At 40.3% G+C, this 18,914-nt stretch overlaps 1 protein-coding gene across 1 annotated transcript in view; it reads left to right on the top strand.

Moving 5' to 3' along the window:
* MOSMO (modulator of smoothened) overlaps positions 1 to 18,439 on the top strand; it is a 31,250-nt gene extending 12,811 nt beyond the window's left edge. The window contains exons 2-3 of the mRNA XM_032126047.1: positions 7,728 to 7,940; positions 14,586 to 18,439. Of these exons, the coding sequence (XP_031981938.1) occupies positions 7,728 to 7,940; positions 14,586 to 14,770 (398 nt within the window). The 3' untranslated portion in view covers positions 14,771 to 18,439. The remainder of the gene's footprint in view (positions 1 to 7,727; positions 7,941 to 14,585) is intronic.
* Positions 18,440 to 18,914: the final 475 nt, after the last annotated feature.

Consider the following 18,914-nt stretch of genomic DNA (forward strand, 5'->3'; position numbering starts at 1 on the left):
GCAGGGCATTGAAAGTTACTAGAATTCAGAAATAATCTCACGTTTTATTGGTCCAAATGTCTGCAATTTAAGCATCCCTCAGAACTAATGTACCATAATGATTGTCATCTGTAGTAATAAACTTTTCTAATATGTGTAAGTCTTTCCCAATAGATGGCCCCTGATTTTTTTTCTCTTTGGGAAAGGAAGAGGGAGGGAGAAGACTGTGGGTTTTGTGGAAGGGAGATTTGGTTTGCATTAGGCATGATACAAACACAGAACTGAAAAATTTTGAGGCAACTTGGCACCAGATGTTCTTCAGCAGCAAGGCAGGCTTTTTTGCTAATATACCACAACTCTTTTAATATTGGCTTTAGACTTTAAAATTTTGAATTCTTCTCTTTAAAAGTCAGTAAGATTTCTAAGGAATGCCAAAAATGGTACCTAATAAGTTCAATTATCTGGAAATTAAGATTATTAAATATAATTAAATTGATAGGTTCCTCATAGTTGATATAAGCTGGGATTGAAGCCAGGGATATTACCTCACCTGTATGAATATTTTTAAGAATTCTTCCTTCCTGAAGCAAGTAAACATCCTTTACATCTCTAGAGCAAGAACGATGATGCATTTTGAAGCTGTTTTAGGAGGAAGAGAGCATCAGATTTGAGAGGAGGGGATAAATTGAGTAGAAGAGAAATAACAGATTGTATAACATAATCTTACAACAAGGACTCTTACAACAAGGTTCTTAAAAGAGGCCCTCTAGATAGAGCAGGGACTTTGCCACTAAATCGAGGTCTTTATTGAAAACTGACTTTTTTAACATTGCATAAATATTTTTGGGGTTTTTTTTTTTCTGTTTGTTTCATACCAATGGAATTCCAGTGGGTGTATGAATTGATCTTGTATCTGGTTGTCTTCAAAGTGAGAAACTCCAAAGATTTTTCCCAGGGTTATGATACTTGTTAGATGATTTGAGAGACAAATTGGAGTGAAGGCCAAAAGCATAAGATTTGGCATACAAAAGGCAGGAAAGATAATTTATAATCTCTTTATTTTGAATTCTATATTCTGTGCCTTTGCAGCTGATCCTCTTTTATTCTTTTCAGCCTTCTTGTAGATTATCCTTTAACATTCATAAATCTTATTTAGTGAGTCTTGGTTTCCTATTAATCTACTACCTGAACAACGTACTGGAACATCCGCAGTGAAAGAATCAATCTGTTCTGCTACATCCTGAATACTGTACTTGCATGGTAACCTCAAAGTTATTTTAGCAGCATAAGTGCTAAAGAGCATCTACTCAAACTACCTCCATCCCTCAGAGAAGAAGTAATTATTTATGTAAGAACTGTACCAGACATTATATTTTCATACTTGATTAGAAACTGGCAGATGATCTTATCTTATATTTTGATTCTTTTATATACCCTTTATAGCTATTTAGGTATAACTCAGTTACTGTGTTGTCCTACAATGACTGAAGCACAAATGTGAAGACAGGGTGTTCAACTTGCTTACAGTTACTCAGCTGCAGTTAATTATGTGTATGTGCTGTTTTAAAAAATGCTCTGCTATGATGTTATTTGAGGCTGTAAACTTTTCAAAATTGCTTTAGTGGGTCAAGGTTGAAAATTGAGATGAGCGCTATAACTTACAAGGCTATAACTGTGAGCAGTTGTAGACACAAAGTGATTCTGGGAGCTGTGCCTGTGGGCCTTGTTCAGTGGGACCTGACAGAGAGACCCCATAACTCTGTTTGACTCTTACAACATGAGCCTTGCCTTACAGGATCAAGTGGTCTTCCCCAGTGTTGTTAATTCTTTTTTCCTCCTTGGTTTTGCAAACCAGTGAGATGCTGTTGTCTTTTTTGCCTTCACACCAGAGGTGGTGCTTATCCTAGAAAGGCACAGCTTTTCCCTGGATTTTGGGAAAGGCAGAAGGGAGAGCCCTCTGTTTCCAAGGAACTAGTACCTAGACTATAGAATTCATAGAAATTTTGCCCAAAACAAAATACATATAAATAAACCTAAATAAGTCATTCTCTCTTCCCCCTTTGTATAGCAACATCACTTCAAGTGCCTCTTGCAGGAAAATAAATTCCATATGTAAGAATGGGAAACATCCCACTTCAACTGCCAAATTCCTTTGATGACTTTGAAAATTTTCTTCTTGGAAGTCCCTCCTCCTTGTTTGCTGTTACGGGTAGGTGCATTGGAACTATTCTTTCCGTGCTGTGTTGTTTTTTCCTCTCAGAAATTCCTCAGCTATGCTTCGCTCACTTTGTAAGCAGTCTTCTGTCAGCTTGGTTGCAGGCAAGGAGCAGCAAACACGTTAAAGGCAGGGTGGCCGAAGCCAACTTGATGGTTATCCTTAACACTAGTGTGTGGAATTAGTCTACCATGACCAAATCACTGTGTTTTCTTTAGACCTTTCAAGTTTCCACTTGGATTGGCAACAAGCTACAGCTGTGCTCATTGCTGCCGCCTGTTCCTCTTAGATGGATCTACACCTTTTTCCATTCAAGTTTATCAGCTCAAAACCAAGCTGTCCTTGTCTGTGGCCCAGTGAGAGTTACAGGGAATGGCTTAACTGCCCTTAACTTCATATATGTCATTCCCTGGCATGTGACTGTTACCTAACCAGCAGCAATAAATGTTTTAGTGTGCCCAAATAACACGGCTCCATGTACTGTGCTCATTACTAAAACATACTACTTAGCAGTGTCCTTGCCACACTGGCAGTGCTCTAAGATTCATGTCACCAGCACCTCATTAAGAAACCTCTAAACTCTGCTTTTCCGCAGTACGCTAAAGAAAAGTATCTCCTTTGAGCAGAAGCTTCCAGCCGCAACTGGCATTTCCAGCAGCATCACCCCATCTCATCAGGACAATGAGGGAGGGAGAGCAGGTAGCTCTCTGAGGGCAGTTCCATGTTTTAACCCCCTCACAAGGCATATTGGCCCGTAATATTTATTTAATGTTAGTATTGAGCATTTTGCTAAGGATGTGGTTGATGTATGGGAGGTAGAAATAAGGAAGCTATTGTTGAGGAATATAAAGGGTTGCAGATGCATTTAAACCCAAGGAAGAGCATTTTCTCTACAATAATAGGAAAGAGTAAACACATTTTCAGCTTGGGACAGTAGGGGATACAGAGGAGGAACAGGTACCCCAGGCTGAGCAAGAGCAGTTCTGAGCGTTTGTGCCTTGCATGTTCATGTGCCAGCATAGCTGCTGAGCTCTGGGACCTTCTAGCATTTGAGCCCCACCTCATTCACTGCATCTTGCTTTTACCGTATTAGTTGTTTCTTGTGCTGTGGTGAGCTCCTCATGGCAGTAGCACCTCTCCTGTGTCCATCTGGCACACTTGGTCCCGCATGTCCTGGCACTCAAATAACAGATGAGCAGTGAACATCTGAATGGCCATTCTTATGCTGCTGCTTTCCAGCCGTGCTATCGCTGTGCCACTTTTAATAATTCAGAAGTGATGTAGAGGAGGGGGAGTTAAAGGGTTGCAGCAATCTTTGTTTGTCTCTGTAGAGTGTGATTCCTCCTTGGTGGCTCTGTAGTTACCAGGGAAACAGGAGAGGGATGGCAGAGCACCGCGGGGCTGGAGTGGGACTTAGGGGTCGGCTCCCTGGCAGCTGCACATCTGCACCAGGGGGCAAAATGAGGGCTTGCCTCTCCTTGGTTTGGTGCCTTTCCCCCTCTTTTCCACAATGGTTTTGTGAAACTTAATTGTTAAATAGGTGATGCTCCCTAGCATTGGTGTATTTGTTGAAGAGTCTTTTTATGATTGATTTTAGTAAAAATATGCTGTGTTGGAAAATGAGCATTACTGCTGGTAGTTTGGAGGAGTTGGGTGATCACAGAATCTTTCTCTGAAATTAACTGGAGTCCTGGTTGTACACAGACTGTCACTACTGAGAGGTTGTTTAATGTGTTTGAAATGCTTTGGCACTTCAGGGAATACATTTACTGGAAAAGACTAAGGACCACTTCAGTAACATTTGCTCAGTGCAGCATTCTCTGATTTGATAAAGGTCAAATTTCATTTTTAATAATTAGCATATCTATTCTAATCACCTCCTGTTCTAGCTATACTGACCTGAATAATGCCAGTCTTGGAAGTTTCAGGGAGAGAGGCAGATGAGAGCGGGGGAGCAGCCCCTGCACCTCGGGGTTGTCATTGTAGCTCCCGAGGGCTGAGCCATGCAGGCAGGGGGAGGTGGGTGGGCAGCTGTGTTTACTCCACTGCACATGTTTAGGGCTGGAGCCATCTTTCAGCTGCCTAATCTACTGGCATTAGCTGTGCTGTTTGTTCCATACCTGTGTTAGGTGCTTAGATTTTCAGCAATTATGCTGAAATAGTTCTGAGAGGATGACTTAAAAACCTTTTTCTTACGGATCAGTGGAACTTGGTGATTGGTTTGAGATGGGCTGTTGGGCTCTTTAACTACAGGCAGAAGGACTCTGCAATTTCCTATCTCTGTCCCTCTTTTCAGTGATCGGCTAGAGAAGGTGAAACAAGATTTTCTGTAACAAGTTTGTTTGTTTGCAGCTGACTGGCAACTGTTTGCTTGATTGCTTTAGAATGGGGGAGAGTAAAACACCGTATAAACACACTCCTCTTGAATTTCATGGCAAATAAATACTGTTTTTCCACACCAGAGACTTATTTTGAAGTCTGAATTCAACAGATTTGTCACTATGGGACGAGCCCTGAGGTTTCATTTCCTTCTGCCCAGTTTATGCACACGAGTGAGGTATTCATGTATAGTCAACTTAAAGTTGAACTTTAACTGAATTTATGAGCACATAATGGGGTTGATTTTCCAGTTACCTTTGTGAAACCTTCAGAAATGGTTTACAGACCTCTTGCCCTCCATTTGCCTCCCTAGAGTCTGCACACTCAAGGTTCAAAACCTTGAATATGGAGTATATCTACTTCAGATTCATAATCCATAAAGCAGAGTTAAGAAAAAGTACTGTGTATATGCTAGCAAGGTTTTAGCCATAAAGTTCAGTATATTTTCTCCAAAATGTCAGATTCTGAAATTTAATTCTGACACTTTAAAACTCTGATTAAAAAAACAAACAAACAAATAAAAAACCCAAACAAACAAAGAAACCCCCAACCCAACAAACCAAAACAAAAAGCCCCACCAGGGTGAAACAATACACTTGGGCACCAGAAGTGATGTTTAGGAAACCATCATCTGAATAGTTTCTTGCAGCTATCCTTGTGTATTAAGAAGGAATGCTACTCTGGTACTCACAACTCAGAGATTTTTATTTTCCTTTTCTTCATTTTCAGTTCTGTGTTTTTTGGTTTGGGAGGGGTTTTTTTGAAAAAATCTCCTTTTGGTGTAGTAGACGTTGATAGTAAGAAAAATTGCATTGAAAAATAATAGTTCAAGATTAAGTTCTCTTCAGTTTCCTCTGGATATGGCACTCCTGGGCTTAGCTTTGGTTCTCTGTGAATCTGACATGTTAAATGTACTCTTGTTAATTGAAAAATGTCTTCAATATAAACTGCAAATTGCATCTACAATGATGCAAAGATGAAATAGTTGTCTCTTGCTAATACATGCTCATCTCCAGCAGCTGTGTTTCAGTTAAGACACAAAATGGAACCAAGTCCAGCAGAGTCACTCCTATCACCGTTGCTTTTGCCAAAGTTAAAAATGCACTAAATTATTGTCACTGAAGTCAGGAGAGGTCTTTGAATTCAGAAAACATCTATTGAGTGTATGATGTCATTTTTATGAAGTCATTCTTTGATTAGAATTGCAGTTTAGAGAAAACTGACTTCTGCTGTAAGGATAGTGAAATTGTTGTTAAATCCTAGTCTTGCAGTGGTTGGGATTAATTTCCTGTTCTATGATGCTGCAGTGAATAGCCTCTTTATCCCCAAACTACAGGAAACTGCTCAGTGTTTTGTATGAGGTTCTGCAGTGTGTGTGTTCCAGGGAGCTTGACTTTTAAGGACACAGGCACATCTCCCCTCTGCCCCAGCAGCTGATGTGCAATGAAAACACTGCAAGCTATGGAAGAGAAGCAGTTCATGCAAAACTGTACTGTGCAGGTGAGGAGCTGTGCAGGACTGCTTGTGTAACCCCGGCTGAGGTTTGTGTGATCCTGATGCACAGCAATGGTGTGGTTGCTGTGTATCTGGAGGAGAAAATGTCAACTTTATTGGGTTTGTAGTTGTTCAGTTTTTAGCTGAAAATTCATCCCTGAATCTTTCAGTCAATGGATGTGTAATTAAAAGGATATATTTGAATAAGACTGAAATTTTGTAGTCTAAACAAATGTTGCAAGAATATATCAACAGAACTGATAATGGTCTTGATTCTTCTCATCCTCCTGGGATGTGAAGCAGTACATCTAATAAAACTCTAGACGCCTAGTAAAACATGATCTGCTGCCTCCTAACCCAACAATTCTAAGCTCAGAAGCTGATTCTGCTGGTACTCATTGCTGAGGTGTGAGCAGAGAGGATCTGTAGAAATCGGCTCCAGGGTGCCAGGAGGTGCATGCTAGGACTGGTTACCCTTTTGACTACTGGCTTTCTCCTTTGTTTCGTGCTCTTTTTTTCCCCAAAAAGAGGCTAGAAAGTATGACAGATGTTTCTCCCTCCAACCTAAACTGCTAAACCTAAGCTTCCCAGTCTTACTGTAATTGTGTCTAAGTTGCCCTCTTTTTATTTGAAACAGGTCAACTAAAACAATATTTACTTGAAGTAATTTGTGGAGAAAGATGTTGACTCTGAAGCTGTCCACTGTTGGGTTTTGCTCCTAATGTAGATAAAGGATAATTGTGATTATTTAGGACAATAGTTCAGAAGAAGGGATAAAATTGAGAAATGTAGAACTTGATGTTTAAGAGACATTGGAAGAAATGGATCTTAATCTTGCCAGTTAAAGTGGGGTTAGAAAGATAACTTCACTATTAAAGCTCACTAAAAGCTTCTTTATGAGTCTCAAAAGCACTGACTTGGATTTAAAAGAAGATTTTTTTTTTTGTATAATTTAACAGAAAAGACATCATTTTGGTTAAATCTTTACGGTTCCTGTACCAATCTTATCCTTTTTCTAGGATCTTTTTGATAGATCTTTTGTGTAGATATCCCAGTTTCTGGGTACAGTAACTCTTGTTAACAATCAAAAGGATTGATCAGTCTTGCATGGAGGGACTCTTTTTAATGAATTGTTGTCAAGAAGCAGGGGGTTTTTTTAATGTTTTTAAAATCATATGTGAATCAAATGCAGTTTCTGCTGCAAGGTTCAGAGGCTTCAAGCTGTGTTTACAGATGAGGGGGAAAGATATTAGACAATTAAAGGCATTTTAGGGGGCTACAACTCATTTTGTTAGACTGTAAAAGTATTTCATCTTGCACAGATGAGGGAGTGATCCTCTATGCAACTCAGCTACCACATTAGCAGATATTGGCAGGCTTTATTACGAGTGCTTTATCCCTTTGATTAGACCTTGATTACCACTCAGGAACCAGATACAGCTTGCAGCCATCTCACTTCAGCTTGTGCAAGCGTGTGATGAAGGAACATGCAGACAGATGTTTATAGCATGCCCCCCATCCTCCGTGTTTGAAAGGCTTACTAAGGTTCATCAAAGAAAGAATCCCTTACTTTGGGGCAATTCTGAGCTGTGGTTTGCAATTGAGCGCCCCTCAGAGAGGATTTTGAAAGTTTACTTGCCTCTCTGCTATGTATTTTCAGGTGCTCTCACAGTTGGCCTTGTGCGACAGTGTCAAACCATCCATGGACGTGACAGGACCTGTATTCCTCCACGGCTGCCTCCCGAGTGGGTCACTACGTTATTTTTCATCATAATGGGAATCATTTCACTAACTGTCACATGTGGCTTGCTGGTGGCTTCCCACTGGCGAAGAGAAGCTACTAAATATGCCCGCTGGATAGCTTTCACTGGAAGTAAGTGACCTCAACTGCACAGTTGACCTGTATGCAGGATAAACTGGTGGAGTCTGAAATAACACCATAGTGTTGGAAAGGAGCAAGTGCTTAGGGCTCCTGCTACGCAAAACATTCCTTCTCTTTAAATATCACATCTGAGGGAAATATCAGTCTTCAGAAATAAAAGGGTTGGTATCTTAAGTGACTGCAATTGAGAGGGAATAATGGTGTGAAAGAAAGGAAGGCCTGACCCCTTTACCTTCCTTGGGCAGTGCCATTAATTGACCTAAGAAAATGAGCAGGGATAGAAGAGTGGCTGTAGTATTTCATACTTCCCCACTTGAATATATCCAGGACTTAATCCTAGCGGCATGCAATTACTGAAAATTCCCTCTCTGAGGCAGAGGAGGCAGTTGGTACATCTGAGGTAACCTGTCCCTTACTCAGGTGTCTTGCGAATACCTCGTTCAGGGTTGAGGCTGGTTCAGTCCTGCTTCATGCTCACAGCAGCTGCTTTATTCAGAGTATCTGCATCCTAATTGGCTATGCAGGAGGATTGCCCACTGCAGAGCATCTGCTGTGCTTCACAGCACTGAGACTTCTGCTTCCAGAAGTGACCTGCAGCCGTGCTTTAGCCGGAGGGAGGAGTACCAGTGCTTTTCTGCCTCCCCTCATTCTGCTCTGCGTGAGCACCGGTGTAATTCCTCACAGCTGAGCCTTCTCCAGCCCTGTGTTTGCACACAGGGAAACATATCCTATGGCTACTTCAGTGCAAAAGAAAAACAGTTGTAATGAGCAAGGGGAATAACTTTAAAACTTCCTTTTCTTGGTGTGTGTTACAGGCTTAGCCCAACTGTGAAATGGTGCCTTAATGGTGGGGATGACAGCATGAAAAAGCTCAAAACCTGAGGGCTTTTAAATTGACTTGAATTATGACAAACCACTAAAGGTAGTGTGAACACTAACTAGAAAATGCAAGTTTGTGGTTTACATGGGCATAAATAAGGTTTAATGGAACTCTGTGACATCTAGTGATATCTAATACGAGTAAGATTTAACCTTGTTTTTGGGAAGGCAATAGTATTAAAAGTGCTCAGCTTCAACAAAGGTACTTCACTGAGGCACTTGTACAATGAAAGCCATCTTTCTGACAGCGTTGCTACACAGCATATTAAATTAATAGTGCAGCTCTTGCAGACAGTGGAGCTATTGAAATGCTGTATCTGTTGTGATTGACTTTCATTTATTTTCCAGTGAATGATTAAAATAGCAGACCTGAGTATTACTGAATATTCCATCCCAGCTTTTCCAGCGCACCTGTTTATCTAGACATATTTATGTTTATCTGATATATGTGGGTGGGGTTGAAGCCAAAATGCCATATAAAGTTAAGATGCTAACAGTAAGCTGGAGTCAAAGCTCTTGGGTAAAGAGAGGGGTTTGAGTTCTAGATATCAGTGTTTTTCTTAAATATCTCAAATCATCACACCCCTGCAGCTTTAGTTTTCTACAGCTGTGATGATTAGTTCAGCCAAAATGTACCCTAAAGCTGTTTTGTTTTAGGTTTTTTCTCTGGAGATTTCTTTAGGCTTGCAACAGGTTCATTATTAGATGTCTCAGTATAAAAGGACATTTTTATTTCAGCACTTGTCTTCTTGGTATGAGATGTTTAATAATGAAACACACTAATTTGTTCTTTTGCAAGTCAGAATTATTCATAATTCTATTAAGATATGATCACTGCGTTGCTGAAATTATAAAATTCAATGTCTCTGGTGTTCTTCTCCGATACATACAAGTCTGTGACCTTTGCATTCCTGTTAACAAAGATGATGGGGACTTATATCTGTGAACTCACTTGTTAGGAAAACTAATTTTGAAAAATAGAAGTGAATGGAAGGAAGAATTCTAGATTTTTTCAAAAAGTTGTCGAGAGTGACTTCTGTGGTTCACTGGATGAAACACAAATTAGTAACCTATTTGTAGGTTAGTAGTAGGAAATACACAGCCATGTGGAATCAACTTGGAATACCATGAGCAGGTCCTTCCTGTGAAGTGCCAGTGCTGTTTAGATGAAAACATGTGTAACTCATTAGAAGGGGGTAGGGAAAACTTCGTATTTGTATTACATCTCATCTGCAAGTGATTTCAAGACTCAGTGGCCTCGTGCAGGCTGCTAGCAGATAGTCTTCTCACAGAACTTTCTGAACACAACTCAGGACATCTATCCTGGGCAGGCAGGGAAGTCTGCTGGGGCTTCCAAGGGAAGCTCTGGGACTGGCAGCTCTGTTCCTTCAAATGCAAGGGGGTCTGGAGTAAATATCTGAGGGCAAAGGAATCCTCTTGCTCATCCCTTCCCTTGCAACTCTGAGAGCAGCAAAGAAAGCCTGGTAAGAGGTCACTTTTGCCCAGTCCATGCTGGAATTTATATATAATTGTATAACTTCTATTTTTCATGGAATTTTTGCTTGTAATCTTGTCATCTTTGATGACTCCAGATCTTTTCGAGTCATACCTATAAGTATCAAGTATTGCTGAAAGTGTGGCCTTGTCTATCGTGTTCAGCTAAGAGAAATGCAGAAGACAGAAGTTTGATCTGTCAGTTCTCTTTCCTTCATACTGTATACTTTCCTGTATCCTGTGTACTTCCTTTTCTGAAGGGATACACCCCAGAGGGTATTTACAAGCACAGGATTTGCCTCATTCCCCAGTTGTTGGTGGGTTTACTGCACAGAAACTTATCCTTCTGATGTCTCTGCAAACAGCTTTGTGGAGAGGAGAGATATTGCTGTCCTCCAGGTCATACTGCATGAGTGAGTGACAAAAGTCTTGTAAATGTGAAGGTTTTCCTTCATTTTTTGTAGAGAAGAGTCTTTCAGGAATCAGTATTCCTACTGATGTGATAGGTTTGTCACTCTGGGCATAGATACTATCAAAACTATGACTGATGTTTCAGTAGTACCACATTCATACAGTGTGATGAAGAGTGGGTTCCTTGTTGGTGTTCACGTGTGCACTACCCAGGTTTTGTGTGTTTCTTCAATGGACAGGGTGTTACAAACCCACAGCTGTGCCTGGTGTGTTGGTAGCAGGCAAAGCTCTGATGAGCTGTTCCTTTGCTTGTATACCAGATCTGCCTTTTGCCATCCCAGCTTCTAAATCATCTCATCACTAACTGTGCCCTGGCACATAGTGACACAAGTTGGTAGCCAAAAAGTAACCTGGTTTTGGTATTGTTCCACGTCTCTGACACTGCTCTTATTTTGCTACCTCTACTTCTTTTTTTCTGTACTGCTTGTTTTCTACCCTCGGTTGAAAAGATAGCATGTGGTGAAGGTGTGGAAGTCTCAAATGTTGTAATTGTCGTGGTCCTTAAGACAAGTACTGTTAAGTTCCATAATTAGAAACAATATCCAGAGCTTATTCCCTATGGAGGTCACATAGGTGATCTCACGTATGTTATTGCAATTTTGGCTATTGCAGGAATTCACAGAGCACCCTCAAGATCTGTTTACATCTTACAGATTTAGGTCTCTTACCATCTGCTGCAACTAGAAAGAGAATTAATTCTGTGTTTGCTACTACTGAATGAGGTGCTTCTCTGAGATTTATCAAGGGAGAAGATGCTAGACAGAAAAATCGTATTTCTGCCTTTTTTCCAGCAGTTACCAGATGGTCTGGATTTAGTTTGGTTTTTTTTACCTGAGGATTTAAAAGTTCATGAGCAATAATGAACTGCTTTTTGGAATGCAAGTAAAAATGGGGCAGGATAATCACATCCTTAACTAACAGTAGCTATCCTGTGAACGTCTGGTGCTCCCCAGTGCATAAACTGCTTCTTGAGTTATTAAAGATTTGTACCAGGTGCTGCTTTCTATGTTATGTGTCTCTAAAGAGGCAAGCAGATATTACCGTGAGCCCTCTGAAGACTAGACCTTTTTCTAAGACTGGATTTCTTTTGAAGTTGTCATTAGATGCTCAAAACAATTTCAAGCTAAAGAATTACAAGAACTAATTGGTTTTACAGCCACCATTCAGATGCAGACTAGAAAGCTCTTCTGTGCTTACATGGATCTGCTCAAGAAACACATACCCATGCTTTCCTCAGATGGACTCAGATGTTTGAGATACAATAGAAAAAAAAGGAAGCATTCTGTAAGGATTAGATTGTGCAGCATGGAATTACATGGACCAATAATCATGTAGATTAAAACTTTCTTGATTGTTTAACGTCTGGTTGCTGGTTCTGTTCTAACAAATGGCCTAACGAAGTGGCACCGAGCAGGAATGTGGTAACTGCAGTTGCCAGATGTTTTCTGTTTGTGCTCTTTCCCTTCCGCTTTGGAGAATCACCCGACGGTGCGGGCACGGTGCGGGCACGGTGCGAGCACGGTGCGAGCGAGACACGAGCCCCCTCCAGTGGAATATCTGGGTTTTCCTGCTCGGCACTGGCAGCCGAAGGAAAGATCCTGGTGCTGGCTGCTCTTGGCTCAAGGTGTCGTGAAAGCTGCTCTGTGTGTTTTGGAAGGCAAGGAGCAGCTGATGTTCTGATGTGGATCGTGCTTTATGGAAGCATCCTTCTTTGTTTATGCCCAGGTCCTACTTGGACACTCTGAATTCAGATTCATCATGCCCACAACCAGTATCTTCTAGAATATGAATGTTCTTTCCTCAAAGCTGAGACCTGTGCTATGGAAATCATAAGCACTAAGATATAAAATATGTGGTAAACTGTTTTTCTTGGATAAACATGGAGTCCATTAAAAATGGTTTTAGTGTGGGCACTGTAGCTGCATAAACTGGAGCATCTGTATTTAGTGAGGAAGAGCAGTAATGAAGCTACATTAAAAAATATTGATGCTGCTCCAGCCGGTTGTTTCCTCATTTGTAAAGACTAGAAACTTTGTCCTGGTGAGGCCAAAGGGGACAGGCAAGCTCCTATTTTATTTTACATACTTTTGGAACAAAAGCAGCTGCACCACTTCTGACTTGCAGGGGAGACAGTGATTAAGTTGCTTGCCAGTGGTTTTTAATGTTGCTTGTTTGACTTGTAAGGAGCAGCATCTCCAGGGTTTCTTCTGTCTTGTAGTGCTGGAGAAGAGAAAGGAGAAACAAGGTCAGCACCTGTGTCCCTTGCTAACAAACTAAAAGCAGCAGCCTGTATTAACTGGAGAAAGCTGAAAAAATCAGCGTATGATGCACTTTGTTCAGGCAGGAGCATTGTAACTTGGCTTGAATTTTCTCTTTTGTGTGGCCAGGCTATAGGCAAAGTGTGTGGACTAGGAGAGGCTTCAGTGTGAGCTGTGCTTCATGTTAGAAGATGTTGGTATGTGGATTTGTGGGGTTGGTGAGGAAACAGAGCAGGTTCAGCTCCTCTCTCCCCCTAAATCTAATTAGACTTGGTTGAATAATAGGTATTGTGGTGCCATGTTCCACTCACAGCAAATAATGTCTGAAACAACAGTGAAATTCATAGAAGTGAAGTAAGAGTAAAGCACTAATACTTGACTGAACTGGTAGAATCAGATAAAATTCTGTTTTATTCTAATATTGATTAAAAAACCCCAATTGTGTATTCTTGCATATGCAATCAAACCAATTCAAAAGCTAATCCTTTTTATTGTGAAGAGTATCTTGCCTCTCAGAGGAGCCATATTTGGAAGTCATTCCCTTGATTGAGACAGTAGAGTCCTGCACAGCTACATCCAAACTAAACAAGGTTACTTTTCCAAAGATGTGTTACAGGAACACTGAAGTCGTCATCTGGGAAACAGCAGTGGGTGTTCTCTCCTGGATTTGATCAGGATATTGAAATGTGCTGTGAGGAATCTTGGCCACTATTGATAATTGAAGGCCTGTGAAATCCATAATGTAATTCTTTAACAGGAGTTCTGGATTTCTTGTACTTCCACAGAGTCAGTTGCAAAACCAAAACATACACATAAGTCTAACTTTGAGGTGAACTAAAAACCCTAATTGCTTGGTCTCTTTGTTCACAGAGTCTGGATTTAGTTTTTCACTAAGAAGCTTGGATTAAACTGAATCAGAAAACTTTCATTTCATTGTATTCCAATGGGAAATTCTATGGCTGTTTCATTATCTAAGGAAACATGCTTATAACTTCAGGAAACTGGTATCTTTTAATCTTAAAAGAAATGGTAATGACAATCTCAGTGTTTTCCATTTTTAGCAAAACTTTTACAGAAAAGGAATCTGTGAAGAATGGGAGAGGGCAACTACAGTTGAAAAATACAACTGATATAGAAAAAGTTTCTTCAATGTCGAATGTTGCTTCATCTTAACTGGGCAAAATGAATCTAAAATAACTGGAGAAGAAATGACTAAACTTTGAAATGGTGATAGAAGTATCTCTACCAATTTTTTATTCTGTAAAGAGAGTTTATGATCTAGTGAGCAGAACTGAAATTACAGTCAAAATTGGGGACTTTTAGTCTTTCTTGGCAGTAGATGAGGGATGTTTTGAAAGTGACATAAAGCCTACTCAGTCATTTCAAGCAAGTTATCAGCTCAGATAGTTCTGATCTCAGCCCTTCAGTTCAGTCAAGATATTTTGCTTGTTTTTCTGGAGTGCTCTATGAACGGGTAAATATTTTCGCTTTAACACTGCAGTGACTGTTTTTTTCTTTTCTCTTTTCTTTGCAGTGATTCTATTCTGTATGGCAGCCCTAATATTTCCGATAGGATTTTACATCAATGAAGTTGGAGGTCAACCGTATAAATTACCCAATAACACAGTGGTTGGGTCTTCATATGTACTGTTTGTCTTATCCATTTTCTTTACAATAGTGGGACTTCTATTTGCTGGCAAAGTTTGTTTACCTGGCTGATGAATGTCTGGACTGCAGGACTTTATTTTGGAAAAGAGCAAGACATCGGAGTTGCATTCTCAGGAGGATGCCTAAATCAGACTATCAAACACTGACTGAAAAGAGGAATGCTTTGACTTGTTCTCACTATGCACTTTGGATGAAAAAAAGGAGAGCCTTTCCCATAACCAAATACAGACCACGTTGACTAATCTCCTGAGCATACTTTAATGCAGTCAGGTCTGCACTGTGATAGGAACTAATGAAGAATGCTTTACACTGAGAAGCATAATGCCCCATGTTACTGAACTGTTCCTGTTTTTAACGTCTCACAATTTGGAAGTCAAAGTATTTATGAACCTTGTGGTAGACCAGAGGGTTGCGGAGGAATTCAAGTGAGGCTGGCCTCGCTGTTTAGGAGATTAGTATTTTACATCTTCCTTCTGATGAGCAAAGCCTTTGACACCAATGTGGATCAATCTTGCATTACTGCACCAAGAAGCCAATAGATCAAAATATGTTCCCAATGTATGTAACAGCAAAAAGACATACATCCCCTCCTCCCCCATAAGCTCTAGGAAACACTAAGGAACATTTTAGAGGGGGATTTTGTCCTTATATTTATATAAATATATATATAAATATATATATATTTTGCTGATGCAGTATACAGTGTGTGTGTATGTGTGTGTGTGTGTATATACACATATGTATATATATGTATATACACACAAATGGTTCCTGGAAAAGAACTCAGAATGCTTTGCTAGCAAAACACTGTGGTGTGCAAAACTAGAACTCAATAGAAAAAAGCCATTTTTCTGAAGGCCACATAGCTGAGAGTCTTCAGTTTACCTCATTCTTTGTAGCAGCCCTTGATTTTAACAGTTTTTTGTAATAGGTACAAACGATCCCATGCCTTTCTAGGTGCAATTTTAAGTTAAGCTAAAATTCTTTTTATGGTAATTTATTTGTATATGAGGGTAGAAGGTGAGATCATGTCATACCTTAAAATCCTAATTTTGGGAAACTGACACTATTTAAATTATTAGCAACTGTTGTACGGAAATCTCTTTTTCTACTGCTTTGTTACATTAGCATTCATACATGTTCAAGCACAGCATTTTACCGTAGGTAAGCATTTCTCTAGCACATATAAAATGCAATGTTTAAAATAATGCAAACACTGTTCCACTGCAAAGATGGATGAACTTATTTTACCTGAGTATTAATTCATCTTTGCCGAAAAAATGAGCAATATAATTGTTTAAAAATGTATGCCTTGTTTAGTAAAGTTGTAATTTTAAATGTAGATTTAATGGCCACCCCAATTTGGAGTAAATACTCCTCACTAAAAGTAGTTTTATTTTTCAACACAAGGATAAACCATTGAATCCACAGACATCTTAATTCACTACTAGGTTGGTGTTCCAGGGAAGCTGCCTGCACTATCAGTATTTGTTTTCCAGTTAATACATAGTTTACCTGAGATTCATTCTGAAAACAAAAAAATTGTCTGTTTTGAGCGTTGTTTCATTGAGCTTACTAGAGGAACTGCATTAATGAATAGACACTCATTTTAGAATGAGGTCTTTGTTAAAATAAAATCAGCAGTTTCCAAAATCATCACTTACCAGATAAGATGGAGTATTTAAAAATAACACAATTTGCACAATTATTTTAAACTCTGTGCCATTTAGACCATAGTGGATCCCTGTTTTCTCCATCTCTTCCCTCTCTCCCTCACAAGGTATTTTAATACAAAAAGGTTATTTGTTGATGTATTTTTTTTTTCATTACTGACCAAACTTGCCACTGGTTTCTAAGTAATTTTTTTTTTTCCAGTCAGCTCATTTACAGGTAGAATGGAGTTTTAATGGATCACTAAATTTTTCTAAAGTATACTAATCTGTAAATACAGCCAAGCACTTACTTGGAAGTCATGGTTTAAATATAATTTGGTTCCTAATTTAAGCCTTCATCTGCATGGGCAGTCTGAGGCCCCTAGCAGTGGAGGTAAAAGGCAGGGTTCAACTGCTTGGTATGTGTTAAAATTTTGGTGTTATCACTACTGTGTCCTAAGATAAAGTATTCACTAAAAATGGGATTATAAATTACTTTTTCAGAAATGTTACACTTGTAAATAGTTCAAGATTTTGGTAACTGGAACACAGCTGGGGGGTGGGGAGAATTTCTCAGCTGCTAAGATTTCTTTCCCTTCCTGCCCCTCCAATTTACTTATTTCAGTTATTGTAACATCATGTGGATTTAGGCTTCGGTTAAATGGATCATAATAATAATAATAAAAAAGAAACACTTACCTTGGAGCATACCCAGACTGTGGTTGGCTGACTGGAAATTTATCTGATCTGCCAGTGCTATTGCTGTGAATTATTAAATGTTAGCAAATGTTTAACAAATAGGTTTATTAAATATTTGAGCATTTCAAGTCCAGAAATAGATGCAGCCAAATGCATTTAAAAAAACCCAACCCAGTAATTGAAGAGACAGCTGTCAACAGTTGCTTTTAATAAGGTCACTAAGTACTATATAGTACAGTATTAATTTATAGCAGAAAATCATATCTTGTAAACTGTATATAAAACACTGTTTTATGGTGCAATCATTTGTCAAACTTATGTCTGTTACTTTTGTTTTAAAGTTGTGTGCATTCTTTTCATACCTAAGAGCATCACTGTAAAATCTGCTGAAGACTATTTATAGGTTTTATTTGCACAAAGTTCTGTTTTGAACTACAGGAAGTTCGTATTGAACATGCCTAAACATCTGTAGACTTTTTCAGTTCATGAAAAGCAAATGTTTCCATATGAATCTTCTCCAAAGGTAATCCCATATTTGTGTTGAGTGTTTACATAAACTTTTCTGATTCTGCCAGCCATTATTTTTTAACTTTTTGAAGGACAGCTCATTTCATACATTACTAGAGAATTCCATTTATTCTTTTGCTTCTAAATCCTCCCAAAGGTTTGATGCCCCATCATAATGTAATTTGTGCACACTTTGTCATTTATTTGGCTAATAAAATGTAAGATTGGAAACTGCAAAAATACTTTCAGAAGGAAAACTATTAAATTGTCCATATAAATCTTGTAATTGAGCTCAGCTGAAATAATTGCCTGGAAGCTGTTTGGCTCAGACCTGGGGAGGGTGTGCTTCCCTGAACACACCAGCCTAACAATGTAAGGTGTTTTTCCCCCTGTTCATCCTGCTGGAGAGCGATGCCAGTGTCCCAAAGACACGGGCAGTGAGTGTGCCACAGCGCCGGGCCCGGCCTCGGGCTGAGGTGATGCTGCCAGAGCCGGGCCCTCCTGCCGTCCCTGTGTTTCCGAGACCTTGTTTAACCACTCCAGAACACAACTGTAGGTTCCTGTTTGCCCTGACACAGCCACAGGAAAATGAAAGCTGTCCTTTAAAACCTTTGTGAAGGATGAACATAATGAAGGAAATGGGTGTCTGCAGGCGGGCTGTCCCGCCTGGGCTCGAGGCCGGGCCCGCCGCCTGCGCGCCCCGGCCTTTACTGAGGTTGTTTTCTAATTGGTTAGAGCATTTTTTTCAATTAATGATTTCCGAACAAATGTTAATACAAACTGTATAAAATGAACATAATTTTCTTCACTTGTATTTTTGTTATTGAGCAAGTTTATCAAAATAAATTGTCTACTAAAGCGACTGGCCCCGGCTGCACAGACTGGAATCGGCCCCGCCCCGCACACAGGTCCCCCCTCAGGTGTCTCCCCTCAGGTGTCTCCCCTCAGGTGTGCCCCCTCAGGAGTCTCCCCTCAGGAGTCTCCCCTCAGGTGTCTCCCCTCAGGTGTGCCCCCTCAGGTGTGCCCCCTCAGGAGTCTCCCCTCAGGTGTCTCCCCTCAGGTGTGCCCCCTCAGGTGTGCCCCCTCAGGAGTCTCCCCTCAGGAGTCTCCCCTCAGGTGTGCCCCCTCAGGAGTCTCCCCTCAGGAGTCTCCCCTCGGGTGTGCCCCCTCAGGTGTCTCCCCTCAGGTGTCTCCCCTCAGGTGTGCCCCCTCAGGTGTCTCCCCTCAGGTGTCTCCCCTCAGGTGTCTCCCCTCAGGTGTGCCCCCTCAGGAGTCTCCCCTCAGGTGTCTCCCCTCACGCCCGGCAAGCCCCTCGCCTCCTTCCCACCAGCGCCCTC

Source organism: Corvus moneduloides, chromosome 16 (genome assembly GCF_009650955.1).
Source record: "Corvus moneduloides isolate bCorMon1 chromosome 16, bCorMon1.pri, whole genome shotgun sequence".
NCBI lineage: Eukaryota > Metazoa > Chordata > Aves > Passeriformes > Corvidae > Corvus > Corvus moneduloides.